Source organism: Narcine bancroftii, chromosome 3 (assembly GCF_036971445.1).
Source record: "Narcine bancroftii isolate sNarBan1 chromosome 3, sNarBan1.hap1, whole genome shotgun sequence".
Taxonomy (NCBI): Eukaryota; Metazoa; Chordata; class Chondrichthyes; order Torpediniformes; family Narcinidae; genus Narcine; species Narcine bancroftii.
The window spans coordinates 355,452,205-355,465,751 of record NC_091471.1 but is presented as its reverse complement, the minus strand read 5'-3'; the positions used below and the strand labels follow the sequence as shown (position 1 = coordinate 355,465,751).

Here is a 13,547-nt window from a genome sequence, read left to right as displayed (position 1 = left end):
AATCTAATTATTGCAATGGAAATGAAAGCAAAAACTGCAGATTCTGGGAAACTGAAACAAAACTGAAGCTGGAACTGTGCAGGAGGCCACGCAGAGCCTTGGGAGAGGCGGATGAACTTTTGTCAGAACTGGAAAGGCCTGTTTACCTGAAACTTTTTGAACCAATGTTGGGTTGTCATTAGTACATTGAGCAGAAAAATGATTCCTCAGTCAAAGGCAATCATCTATCAGTGATCAGCTTCTGTTTGACACCCCCACCCCACTTTTTTTTTTCTGTGTGTCTCTCTAGAATGGGTGTGAACGTGACCAGCTTGACCCGCCGGGCATGTCTATGCTGCTCTGTACTTTGCAACTCCCAAATCCTGCTGCCAATGTTCTCAACCTTTACCTGATCACATTCACTTACTGACCAGATAACACTGTTTTACAGCTTTTCCTCCTCTCCCTCCACCCTCCCCCCCCCAGTTCTACCCTATCGGAGACATCCCCACCCTGCACCATCAACATTTGTCTCCTATTCAGTTTCTGATGAAGGGCATTTGACCTGAATCGCTGACTCAGTTTCTCTTCCCATAGATGCAGCGTGACCTGCTGATTATTTCCAGTTTTTAGTTTTGAATTCTCTGGCCTCTGTACCATTGATAGTTGATGGAGTGGAATCATAATCCCCACCATTGCTTTTCAGAAATTTCTGCCGAGAATTCACTCTCCTGTCTCCTTTGGACGGTTTGGAGGTTTACAATTGGGCGGCACAGTGGTCAGCTCTAGCAGCCTGGCTTCAAATCTGGCGCTGTCTGAAAAGAGTTTGTATGTTCTCCCTGTGACCTGCATCGGCTTTCTCCAGGTGTTCCGGTTTCTTCCCACCCTCTGAAAATATACAGGGCTGGTTGCTTCATTGGGTGTACTTGAGTGGCATGGATTTCAATGGCTGGAATCAACTTCGACCGTGTTGTATCATTAAAATTTAAAAACACACTTCCAATTCTGTGACTTCCCCATTAGTTCAACCCATGACCTTGTTGGATGACCCATCTGATACCATCCCTTTGCACAGCAGTGATTGTTTCTTTAGCCAATCTTGCTGTCTCCTTTATATTTCCTTCTTTCTCTATCTCACTAGCTGTGGAGATCAGTGAGAGAAGGCGGAGGACATTGGTGGTTTGGTCTCGAGCTACCCCGAGGGAGATCTGGTGCCCTCGAGGAGGGCGACTGCAGTTAGCTATGACTGCAGCACCTGTCCTTATTCAAACCATTCCTTTTCACCCTGTTACAGTGGGGGAAAAGGCGAAGAGCACTCAGCCACCATTACCAGATCATGGGATGTCATGGGATGTTGTATCCCGATTGAAAGCAGGCCGACAACTCACCAGCTGACAGAATTCCATGACCAGCAGGTATGGAGTCACCTCCGAGAACTGAGCCAGGCACTGGAGCAGGTTAGGATGCTGGAGACTCCTGTAACAAAAAAAAAGCTGGTCTTTAAAGGGTTAAGGTGCAAAACTAATGACCATTTCTTGAACCGTCAACCTTGCCTGAGGTTTCACAGACAATGCATTGCCTCTCGCCATCTTACCATTTAAAACTCCTCAGGAACAATATGACATCATGAAGATTCACCCCACAATAAGTGTGGTGCCCAGTTGGCTGAGAACATGTTGGAGATTACAAGATTTTCAATGGATGCTTTAAAACGATGGGAGAGGTCAGTTTTTGCGTGAAAGGTTCAGCAAAAAATAATGTTGATTTTTTTACTCTGGCTACCTGCAAATAAAACCCAGCCCAGTGTGGGGGGTAAAAGACCACCCATTGGCTAACCATTTTAATTCCACACACCATCCCCATGCCAACCTGTCTGTTCTTGGCCTTGTGCACTGCCAAACCGAGGTCGGAGAGTGCCCAGGTGGAATATTAGTTATTGTTTCTCCAATTTACAGGTGGTCTTGGTTTGGCTATTGGACCAATTGGAGGAGCAAGAGTGTTTTTTTTAAATATTTTAATTTATAGAACATTATTACATACATCTTATAAAAAGTATGTTAAAACTTCAGAGTCTCATATGATGGCCCAAATCTCACCGACATCCCTCCTCCCAACTGCTGACATTAAAGAAAATTGTCCAAAAATAAAAAGGGGTGTTTGAGCCTTCATTAATTAGTCCATATTGTGATCGTCAGGAACTCAACGCTATTAACCAAACTATTATTTAAACCTTTTTCGGGGAAGTTAATTATATCATTAGGCCAGTACGATTCAAATAAGGTTGCCATATTTTAACAAACACGTCATATTTCTTTCTGAGATTATAAGTTATCTTTTCCAGGGGGGGAAGACGAGTAATAAAGTAGGGGGAGCCAGACTTACATGTAATAGCGGTACTTTTCCTGGCTACCGTTGAGTGCAATCCTCATGAAGTGTATTTGATATTTTGATAGTTTTCTGCCAATGACCATAAAATGCCCACTAAACAGCTCTGATTAGCAACACTTGATTTCCCATCTGGGCCCTCTCCAACCGGATGGCATTAACATCAACTTCTCCTGGTTTCTGCCAGATCATTCTCCCTCTCTCCCCTTTCCTCCAGCTCTCCACCCCCTTCCCTCTCCATTCAGAGCCACCCGTCTCCCTATCTGCTGGTTTGCCCTCTCTCCCTTATTACCTTCTGTCTGTGGGACCGCGCTCCTCCACATTCCCCTCCACCCCACCACTTTGTTCAGATGCCTGCCTTCTTATTGCTCATACCTTGATGAAAGCCTCAAGCTCGAAACGTTGGTGATGTATCTTTATCTTTGCTATATAAAGTCCACTGTTTGACCTGCTGAGTTTCTCCCACATTGTGTTTTTACTTCATTTGTTCTGAAGTACATCTAAACAATCCATGCAGTGCAGACAATTCCAAATTATCTTCTTCAATAATGCCTATGCTTCCAATCTTGAACTATTTCCAATTTGTGACAATTACAGTTTGTTACTTAATTAATAAAAATCGCTCTGCATTTTAAAGCTTTAATGATGTGTCTCCTGGTTTTAAAATGGGCAACGTCAGAAGGGCGAGATCACTACTTGGTCATGTGCCAATGATGTTTCAGCAGCAGGGATGTCGGCATGGCATGGAACATCTCCCCATCCTTTCAAACAGCCCCTTGTCCAACATCCAAGACTCTTCTTTATACAAAGCAATATTTATATATTATTATAGATAAAATACTAGTCCTGCATATGTATTGTTTGTCTGTATGGGTGTTGTGTCTGGTTGTGTATCTGCGTGTTTTGCACCGAGGACCGGAGAAGGCTGTTTCGTCAGGTTTTACTTGTGCAATCAGATGACAATAAACTTGATTTAACGGCTCCTCAATCCCTTTGCTGAGCTTCAACCACGTGTCGTCTGCACCTTCAGAAAGCCAGATCTGCGCCCCCCCCCCCCACCCCATCACTGCAGTCATCCATGTGAGGCGTTGCCCCACGATGACCGAGAGATGCCAACGAGAGTGGAAAAAGGAAGGAACACACCTGTAGGGTTGGGCTTCCTCCAGAAATCGCATCTGCTCTTGAATACTGGCCCCAACTTTCAACTCCTTCACCACCACCTGGCACGAATTCAGGCTGATGTTCACTTCACCAAGAAATACCTGAAACACAACACAGCAAAAGGTTTCCACTTCACCAAGCAACTGGAAAATTCACTTATCCGGCATCTACCTATCCCATGCATTTTGTAAGGATGTCAATGCTTCTGTGCCAATAAACTTTCTGACTCATTCCCTGCCCAACTGATGTTTCCAAAATGCGATGCAAATCTTTCTTCCATTTGGAACCCCGAGTTAACCCAATCCAGGGTGGGACAGAAACCTTTAGGATGAAGGCTGCATGCAAACAAAGGTTCTTTGTTTCAAGCAAGGCTGAGTAAATGATGGTATTTTTAAAAGGACTAGTTGGATATGAAGCAGATACTTTGGTCAGTTCCATGGGGGGCATCCTGGGGCCACAAACTTATGAGCCTTTGTCCAGGTCATTTCACTGGATCACATTGAGAAACAGAATATAAAAGCAGACACTGAACTAAAACAGGAACAATTTCACATTAACCCAGCCCCACACACTAGGCCTACCATGACCTTGATACCCAGCACTATGTACAAGGTTGACAGGGCTTTTCTCTTTGGAGTGATGAAGGATGAGTGGTGTCTTAATAAAGGTATATAATGAGGCCTGAGGTAGGGTGGACAGCCAGCACCTTTTTTCCTGGGGCGACAATAGCAAATACCAGAGGACATCAGTTTGCAGTGAGTGGAGATGTCAGAGGCACATTTTTTATTCAGAGAATAGTGGGCGCTTGGAATGCATTGCTGGGGGTGGTAGTGGATGCTGGTACAATAAGGACATTCAAAAGAGTCTTAGTAAGAAAAACAGAGGGTTATGCGTGTGAGGTGGGGAAGGGTTAGATTGTTGTGGAGCAAGTTTACATGGGTTGACTCAACATCGTGGGCTGAGGGGCCTGTACTGTGCTATGATGTCCAATTCACACAGAGTTCACATCTCTGACCTACTGTTCTGGGCATTTGAACAGCTGTTGTCCCAACATGCAGCAGTTTTCTTTGCCTGTGTTTGGGGTGATTGGGTAGGTGAACATCACCAGAATAATGCAGAGGTAGGGGGAGCGGGGCAGGGAATCTCTGTAAGCTGAGTCCAGGGTTGTGCACTTCACCATGACAGCGTGCACGCCAGGGTCATGCGGTCTGTGGAAAGGGCACGCGGTCTGCGGAGAGGGCACGCGGTCTTTAGAGAGCACACAGTGATATCTCACCAAAGACAGCTCCAGTCGAGGTGATTCAGCAAATGCTGTGCACATGGTCCCTCTCCAACTCTCACCTCAGGGCAACAAGGGAACATCCCAGTTACTACGTCTCTTTTCGAAAGGACACATTCAGTTGCAGTCCTTGCTGCATTTTCATCTCCAGGGCCAATGAGAGGGGAAAAGGCCTCAGATTTCTCAAGTCACCGCTGAGAATGTGTGTGAAGCCTGTGAGTTGGAGGGTTATGAAGAGTGTGGCTTGTTATGGGAGAATAACAATACTGTGTTACTGATATCCTGGCGACTCATACCATCATTACTGTTGCACAATTCGTCTTCTCATGTAATCCCCGAGGGTCGATAATGACTTGGTTCAACAAATACTGATAGTCACATACATTATCTGACACAAACACAATCACACACATACATAAACTCATATACACCTTGACACACATTCACGCATAAACACACACATCCACTCACAAAGACACACACACAATTTACACACACTCACATAAACACTGACAAAGACACATCCACACACACACATTGACTTACGCACACAACGCATATACACATACACACACAAACACGCGCACGAGCAAGTGCAGAACGCAAGGTTAGATCTTTTTAGTTTGGCTGGACATTTAAAGGTGAGGAGGCGTCTTTAAGTTACAAGAGAAGCAGTGCAACCCACAATCTCACAACCTTTGCGGTAATAACATGCATAGGTATAGTATGTGTTAGTACATGATGTATATAGTCTCTCAAGGATGCGCTACATATGTATGTGGACAACCCACATGCTTGCAATACGTGCTGTGAATATATTACTGTGGACATGGCTGGTGAGTGCACTGTGCAGGGTTCCAGTCTGGGAGAACACCACCCCACTGAGAAGAATCCCAGGAATGGACTCTCCAGGGTACGATACCATGGGAGAGGATGAGCAAGGGGCTCAAGAAGCTGAAGGACCCAGACTGGAGACCGGCTCGTGGGAACCATGAATTGGGACTGGGATCTGTGAGGGTGGCGATGGTGACAGCTTCCTATCAGGGATTCGAATCCAAGGAGGAAGGCTCAGAGCTTGAATTCGCCACTGGAATGGAGAGGAGGCTGTGCAACTATGGAGGTGATGGGGGCACAGGAGGTGGCAGGATCCACGGACAGTCGACGTCTCTGTTGGAACACTCGTTTGCTTCTCTTGGTGGGGCCACTGCTCTAGTGGTGTCTCTGAGTGTATATACCTTTATAGGTAAACAAACCATGTGTATTATGTATATTGACAAAAAAGGAACCTGGAACCCTGGTTTATATAATTGGACTGCTAGCTACAGGCTCCATTTAAATGTTAAATTTAGACGTACAGCCCAGTAACAGGCAATTTCATCCCACGAGCTCATGCCGAACAATTTACATTCAATTAACCTATATTCCCCAGGGTACATTTCAAACAGTGAGAGGAAACCGGAGCCCTTGGGGAAAGCCCATACAGATATGGGGAGAACATACAAACTGCTTACAGCCAGTGTGGGATTTGAACCCTGGTCTTGATCGCTGGCGCTGTAAAGGCATGGCACTAACCGTGATACCAAGCATGCCACCCCAATTTTACTCTGAACCCCAAGATTTAATTCCCATAATAGCAGCAGGGAAGCTTAAATTTAAGTAATTAAGAGGCGGTGTCTTAAGAAAGCAGCCTCTACCCTCAAGGACCCGCACCACCCAGACCATACCCTCTTCACACTTCTGCCAGTGGGGAAAAAGATAGAGGAGTCTGAAGACAAGCATTCAGTGGCACAAGGACAGCTTCTTCCCCTCCGCCGTTAGATTCCTGAATGGACAATGAACCCCAGACACAGCCTGACTTTCTCCTATTTTCTTGTACTATTTATCTTTTAAATGTAATTTGCACTGTGTAATACTGCAGCAAAATAACAATTCTAATTCTGAAATAATGCTGGAATTAAAAGAGCTGGTGTCAGTAATGGAGATAATGAAATTATTGGATGATTGTAAATCCCCATGTGGTTCACAGATGCTATTTAAAGAAGGGAACCATCTGTTGTGACCCAGTCTGACCAACAGATGACTTCAGACGCTGAGTACTGTGGTCCACGAGCAGAGGAGGCTGAGATGGGCAATGAGGCGATGGGCAATGAGATGGGCAATGAGGGGTGCAGGTAAAGTGAATGGTTGGTCTTTTCCCCAGGGTAAGAGAATCTAACAGTGGAAGGTGTAGGTTTATGAGAGGAGAAAGATTTAAAAAGGGACCAGAGGGTCCGTGGAAGCAACATCTACTGACCTTTCCAAACCAGCCGCTCCCTACTTCTTTCAGGTACAGGAGGCTCTGGCGACCTAGGCTTGCCTGGTGAAGGAACTTCCCTGTAAATAGATGCATCAAGGTTATCGCCACAATCTTCACCTCTCTCTCCCATCCGATGGCAATCCTCTCTCTCGAGCCACACAAGTGGAGGCCTCGCAAAATTTTACATCACAGCCCAGGATGGACACACCCTGGCGGTGGGGGTGGGGAAGAGGGGTGGTGCTGGCATCACCGTTGTTCCCGCGGGGAGACGTCTGGCAGGTGACCAGGCGACGGATTTTGGATGACGTGGAGCCAGGGAGCTGGGGAGTCTGCTGCCATTACAGCCAAGGCTAACCAGTTGTTCCCTGGGGAGAGCTGCAGTCCCTGGGGCGGCATTTCTCCTTCCCCTGGCATCCTCCACTCCTGTGGCTGAATGCGAGAATCCCAGGCACATACTGATGTGCAGAGAGCAATGAATTCTTTGTCAGTGATTTGCGTAAGAGCGGTCAGCTGGTCCCTGGAAGCACACAGCACAGCCCCAGCATTCCAGTGACATCAGATAGCTCCAAGTGAATACTGATACATTTGTAAAGCATTAATACAGGCCGATCGCTCCCCACCCATTGCCCAAAGCTGCCAGTGGAAAAAGCAGGCAGACAGACAATAACCAGGCTTACAGAACAGGGCTTTCTTACAGATCAGAGCAAGCTGCAATGTTCAATGTATTCATGTTGCACATAATCATTCATTATGAATTTGTTTGTGGTTGGTACACTCAATAGGCACAAAAATATATTAGGGTTTGTGCGTGCATACACATCTGTGGAGGTTTTATACGAGACTTAAAAATAAAATTCTGCTGTGCATTGATTGAAAGGATAGTTAAACGAGCTGGTGGCTCAGGAGTGAGAGCACCCAGGTGAAGGAATGGTACAGCAGCTCTCAGTGGCCACAGAATTCCCACTGTCCGGTGACATTTTGGATAAGTTACAGAGAGAGGAGACTGAACAGAAGCATAGAATGCACAGCACAGGAGGAGGCCCTGCAGCCTACAAGTCTGTGCCGAACATGATTTACTCTAAAACTTTGCTGCTCTCACACGATGTGTTATTTGCTGCATAGTCAAATGCCCTTTTCATGCCACTAATGTACCTGCTTCCATCACTAATCCTGACAGCTTGTTCCAGACAACCACCAGTCTGTAAAAAGTACCCCCCGCCCCCCCACTTTTACTCTGGGAAAATATTCGAACTGTCTACCCTGTTAACGGGGTGGGTGGGTGGGTGCGCGCGCACAACTATTTCTGAGTGTGTGACTGCATTTGTATAACTGTCTGTGTGAGTGACTGTTTCTGTGCATGTCTGTGTGAGACTGTTTATGAGTGGATGTGCGTCTATGTGCGTGTGACTGCGTGTGTAAGTGTGACTATGAGAGTGTGTGTGATTGAGTGTGTCTGTGTGCGTGTGGGTGACTGTTTATGAGTGTCCATGTGTTTGTGTACATGTGTTATTGCTGGTGAGTGCACAGTTCATTGCAAGTGCCTCCACATGGGGAAATACCCCTGGATTTGGGATTCAGTGCTGACACGTGTGTGTGTTGAGCAGCACTGCCCCAGTGACAGTTTATGAGTGTGTCTCCAAACAGAGTCAGCGGCAGAGAGAGGGATTGGAAGCCAGACGAAGAATCTCAATTCCGTTAATAAATCCAGTGATCAACAATGGTGAAGGTCTGGATAGATAGAGGGCGAGATTTATTTTGGCTGGGACAAAAGCATAATTAATACTGCCGCTGCCTCACCGCGCCAGAGACACGTTTGATCCCGGCATTGGGCATTGCTTGGGTGGTGTTTGCCCATTCTCTCCATGACTGTGTGGGTTTTGGCTGGCTACTTCCCACATCACAAGGAAATGTGAGCTGCTGGGTTAATTGGCTGCTGTGAATTGCACCTTGAGTGTGCCGTTGAGTGGTTGGATCTGGTGGGCATAGCGTTGATGAGCTGAAGGTCCACGCTGTGTGACTCTAGGAGAAGGAGAAGCAGAGGAGATGGCCCACAGGACAGTGACCATGGCAGCGGATCAGTGAAGGGCTCAGAGGCTGAAGAACGCACAGGCAGCGAGCAGGCTGTTGGCAACTTGAGACGCGGAATCTATAGAGGCCGTGGGCTGCGGTCAAAGGACCCACATCAGGAGACCGCTGGAGACTGGCTAAAGGGGTTCCAGGTGTTGGAGCCAAGATGTGAGAGGGCTCTGGAGGCTTCCTGATTGTGTCAGAGGTGTGTATCTGGAGCTCGGGCTGTTGAGGATTGGAACTGAAGGGTGTGTGGCTGCAGAGGCTGCGGGAGTGCTGGGGGCGAATATTCAGTGACTCTGGCGGGGGGGGGGGGAAGCCTCTCTTTGGCTTCTCTTTCTCTGATTGTAAGGGGCACTGGGCAATTTCTGCTGATGGTGAATCTTTGTCTGCCTTACTAAAGGACTAAAGGAAATTTTGTGTAGTATCACATTTTCTGTTTTATTACATGACAATAAAATGATCTTGAATTTATGATGAATCCACCCCAAGTTCCTCAAAGGGACCCAGAGCCATGAGCTGTTTTTCTTTTTAGCCCCACACAATGGGAAAAAACCTGTTTCACTCATAGTCGGTCAATGAACTCGGGGCAGCTTAAAGCACTCGCCCATTTGATGTTCCCTTCTAGTAGCCCAATCCCACAGGAAGCCCTGGTGTCCCACCGCTTACCTGACCTGGTGGACGGCTGACTAGACACGGGTAGAGAAACCTCGGTGAGAGGTAGAATGTAAACCTCGGGCCCATTCTGTGATGAGGAGGTGGTGTGTGGTGAGATTTCTCCTGTGTAATCCTCGCCCTCATTGTTTTCAAACTCCTGCAGGCAGAAAGAGAACCACTTTAGACTTCTGGTAGGATTTAGGAATCCTTGGAGCTTCAGAAACCACAGGATATGAAGGATGGAAGAAGTGTATTCAAAGGGAGATATTATATTTAAAAAAAAAGAACGTGAGTATCTCGTTCATAATAAAGAGGTAAGAGAAACACGGTATCAGATGCGTGTAACTTAAGCTGACGGATTTAAGACACTCTTGATAATTAGGAAACAAAGTCTTCTACTGTGCATGCATTCAAATTATTGATATTAAAAGACATTGGTATTTTCCCAATTAGGATTTAATCCTTTGGAGTCCATGTTCTGGTTTTCAGGGTCTACCAACAAGCGCATATACTCCGTTTCCCTGTTTTCCGGGACTGGTTTTATACCCAACTATGAGCTGGTTCATACTGTAGTTTACCTATGGACCTAGTCCAGAGTATATATTATGAAAAGTTTTTTTAAAAATGGCTGGAGTCCAAAGGGGTTAAGGGGCAATGAGGCAATAGAAAATTATTCCAAACCTACGGCCACAGAACTTAAGCAGGAACAGTCCGTTTAGACTCCGGTTTCTTTGGGTAATAAACATGAGGGCAAATGAGACCAAGATGCTTGCTCTTCTGGACCACAGGGACAAAGGTCAGAAGGGGATTGACAGTCATTTCCTCAAACAAAAAGAAAATAGCTGAATACAAGATGGCAAGATATGACTGACAACAGACCAACAACTGGATTCCCTTGAATTCGTGATTTTCCACCATACTCCCTGGAGTGAATCCTGAGTGATTGATAATAGAATTCTCACATTACTTTGTCAGATCTCGAAAGCAAAGCAGGCACAGGACTGGTCGGTACATGGAGGGGAGACCATCTAGTAACACCAGGCACTGTGGGTTTCTGTGAGGGGTGCTGGACAAAGTGGCAACTCTTTGCCTTACAATAGACAAATGTTAAAGAATTTTATGCATGTTACATTCTAAATGTAGTATTACATGACAAAAAAAATGGAACCTTTATTTTTAGAATTGAGAGCTTACTGCTCCTGGTTGCATATCTCGTTATCTCTTGGGGAAGAGAGGAAGAAGGAATGCCATTGGCTTAAACTCAACAATACAAGTGATGCATTTCGATATATTACTTCCTGGCCAGAGCACCTGGGTGGGTACTTGATAGTACGCAGTGAGGTGCCATTTAAGGTGTGCGTACTCCACTACCCTGATCCAATGGTGTCATTCTGTGGTCTGATTAGTCAATGTGACGCCCCCACCTACACTACTAATTCTGCTGTGCTGAGCAGAGTGTGTGTGGCCTTGTTAGTCAGTGAGCCAAACAATTCACTCATCTTTCTCCTCTCTCAGTCTGTTGCTCTGCTTTGCTTGCCTTCCCAGCCCTGTAGAACTTCTGTGGCAAGGAAAATTCTCTGAGGAGATCATAGGAAGTATCTCAAAAAGAACAGCCTCTGCTTCCTGAAGACTTTCAACTGCAAACACTTTTGAAGCATACATGCTCAATATCTGCATAAGGGCAGAGCACTGACAAAGCACATCAGCGGGATGCATTCTTTGATCATGGGGCAAAGTGAGGACTTGAGTGCTTATTGTGAACTGTTTAAAAAGAATGTAAGAAATACAAGCTGGAGTCAGCCATCTGGCCTGTTGAGCCTGCTCCGCCTTTTTACATGATCAAGGCCAATCTGGCCATGGACTTAGCTCCACTTATCCGCCCGTTCCCCATAACCCTTAACATATCTATGATTCAAATATCTACCCATGTGTCTTAAATACATTTAATGAGGCAGCCTCTACTGCTTCATTGAGCAGAGAATTCCTCAGATTCACTGTCTGAGAGAAGGTGACCCTCCTCAATTCTGTCTTAAACCCAGAATCTTGAGGCTATGTCCCCTCGATCTATTCTCACCGGTCAGTGGAAATAATACCCCTGCCATGATCCTACCTATGATTCTATAAGATCCACTTCTAAGCTTCATAGGCCTTGGCTACACAACCCCTCCTCACAAGCTAACCCCCTCATTTCCAAAATCTCAGCAAGGTTACCTGTAAGCGACACAAACCAGAACAATATAGAAGGAGAACAGGCCCTTCGGCTCACAATGGCTACACCGAACATGATGTTCAAATTAAATTAGGGTGGCACAGTTCATGATTTGTTATTACCAGTGACCTGGGTTCGAATTTACTGCTGCCCAGAAGGTGTTTGTATGTTCTCCCTGTGTCCATGTGGGTTTCCTCCTGGTCTGCCAGCTTTTGCATGGTTAGCACAACTCTGTTACAGCACCAGCGATCGGAACTGGGGTTTGAATCTTACACTGTCTGTAAGGAGTTTATATGTTCTCCTTATATCTGTGTGAGGTGTTCTCGGGGTCTCTGGTTTTCTCCCACTGTTCGAAAATATACTGGGGTTATAGGTCAATTGATGTAATTGGTCGGCACGGGCTTGTAGGCTGAAAGGGCCTGTTACCGTGCTGTGTGCCTAAATTTAAAAAATTTAATTTAATTCAAAGACTCCACCTCGCAGGTCTCTGGGTTGAGAATTCCTGACTTTCTGAGACACAAAATTCATCCTCATCTCCTCATTCTAAACAAATGTTCCCCTTTCCACTGCACTCACGTTCACTCCTTACCCACCCTTTCAAGCACCCTCACAAACATAAATATTTTAAATAAAATCACCTTTCACTCTTCCAAATTCCAATGAATATTATAACTCCAAGCTGCTCAACCTACTTTCCAGGAATCAGGGGAACCCTCCCTCCACTACTCCTAATCCAGGTATAACAGGATGTAGCATTTCCTTCCACTCTTCCCTATCTCTGTTCAAATCATTCTCTCTCAAATGGGGAAATCCCTTCTGATTGACCTTTGGTGTTTTCACCACCTCCACAGGCACCAGATGGCAACCTCTCTCTGCATTAAACAGTTTTACCTCATCTCCCTCCCCCCCCTCCACTGCTCCAATTTTTAAGCCCGTCCACCATCTCCCAGCGTGAGCCCTTCTCTCCACCAGGCACTGCTATCCAGGAGAGTAATCTCAGCTTAAACCTCAGATATAGAACCACTCGGCACCCTCTCTGGAATGTTTGTATCCTTCCTGAGGTTGGGTGGCCACCATGGGACACCAGGTTCCCAATACTTTGGGCAAGTTCACCACACCACCCTGCTTTTGCTCCACACCTCTGTTTGATTTATCTGTGCCTCATTCAAAGTGGAAGTTCAACTCACCTGCCATTCATTCTCTGCGATCTCTGTGAAACACAGCATTGCAACCAAGACTGATAGATGCACGTTAATACACGAGGGCTTAAACTAACAGTCACTGAAATAAAGGAGGAGATTTTGGCTCCTGGAGCACACTTGTGTGCCACGTAAGAAAGAAAGGACAAAGTGAATTGCAGCAACAACAGCATGAAGAAGGACCAATTTTGGCCTTATGAAATCATTGATTTCAAAAAACAAATGGTACTAGCAGAGCTGTAACATGTTATCTTTAACCTGCTGGTGCAGTTATCGAAGATCAATTGGAGTAAGGGATGGATCAATATTCGAGTG

At 45.9% G+C, this 13,547-nt stretch overlaps 1 protein-coding gene across 6 annotated transcripts in view; it reads right to left on the bottom strand.

Moving 5' to 3' along the window:
* Positions 1-13,547, bottom strand: part of aatkb (apoptosis-associated tyrosine kinase b) — an 88,261-nt gene that overhangs the window by 43,666 nt on the left and 31,048 nt on the right. For all 6 annotated transcript variants that reach the window (XR_011354854.1, XR_011354855.1, XR_011354856.1 and 3 more), the window contains 4 exons: positions 9,837-9,981; positions 7,098-7,177; positions 3,508-3,626; positions 1,368-1,455 (listed from right to left, as the gene is read on the bottom strand). Coding sequence is in view for 1 of the 6 variants with exons in the window: in XM_069929948.1 (XP_069786049.1) it covers positions 1,368-1,455; positions 3,508-3,626; positions 7,098-7,177; positions 9,837-9,981 (432 nt within the window). In the remaining 5 variants the exon portion in view is untranslated. The remainder of the gene's footprint in view (positions 1-1,367; positions 1,456-3,507; positions 3,627-7,097; positions 7,178-9,836; positions 9,982-13,547) is intronic.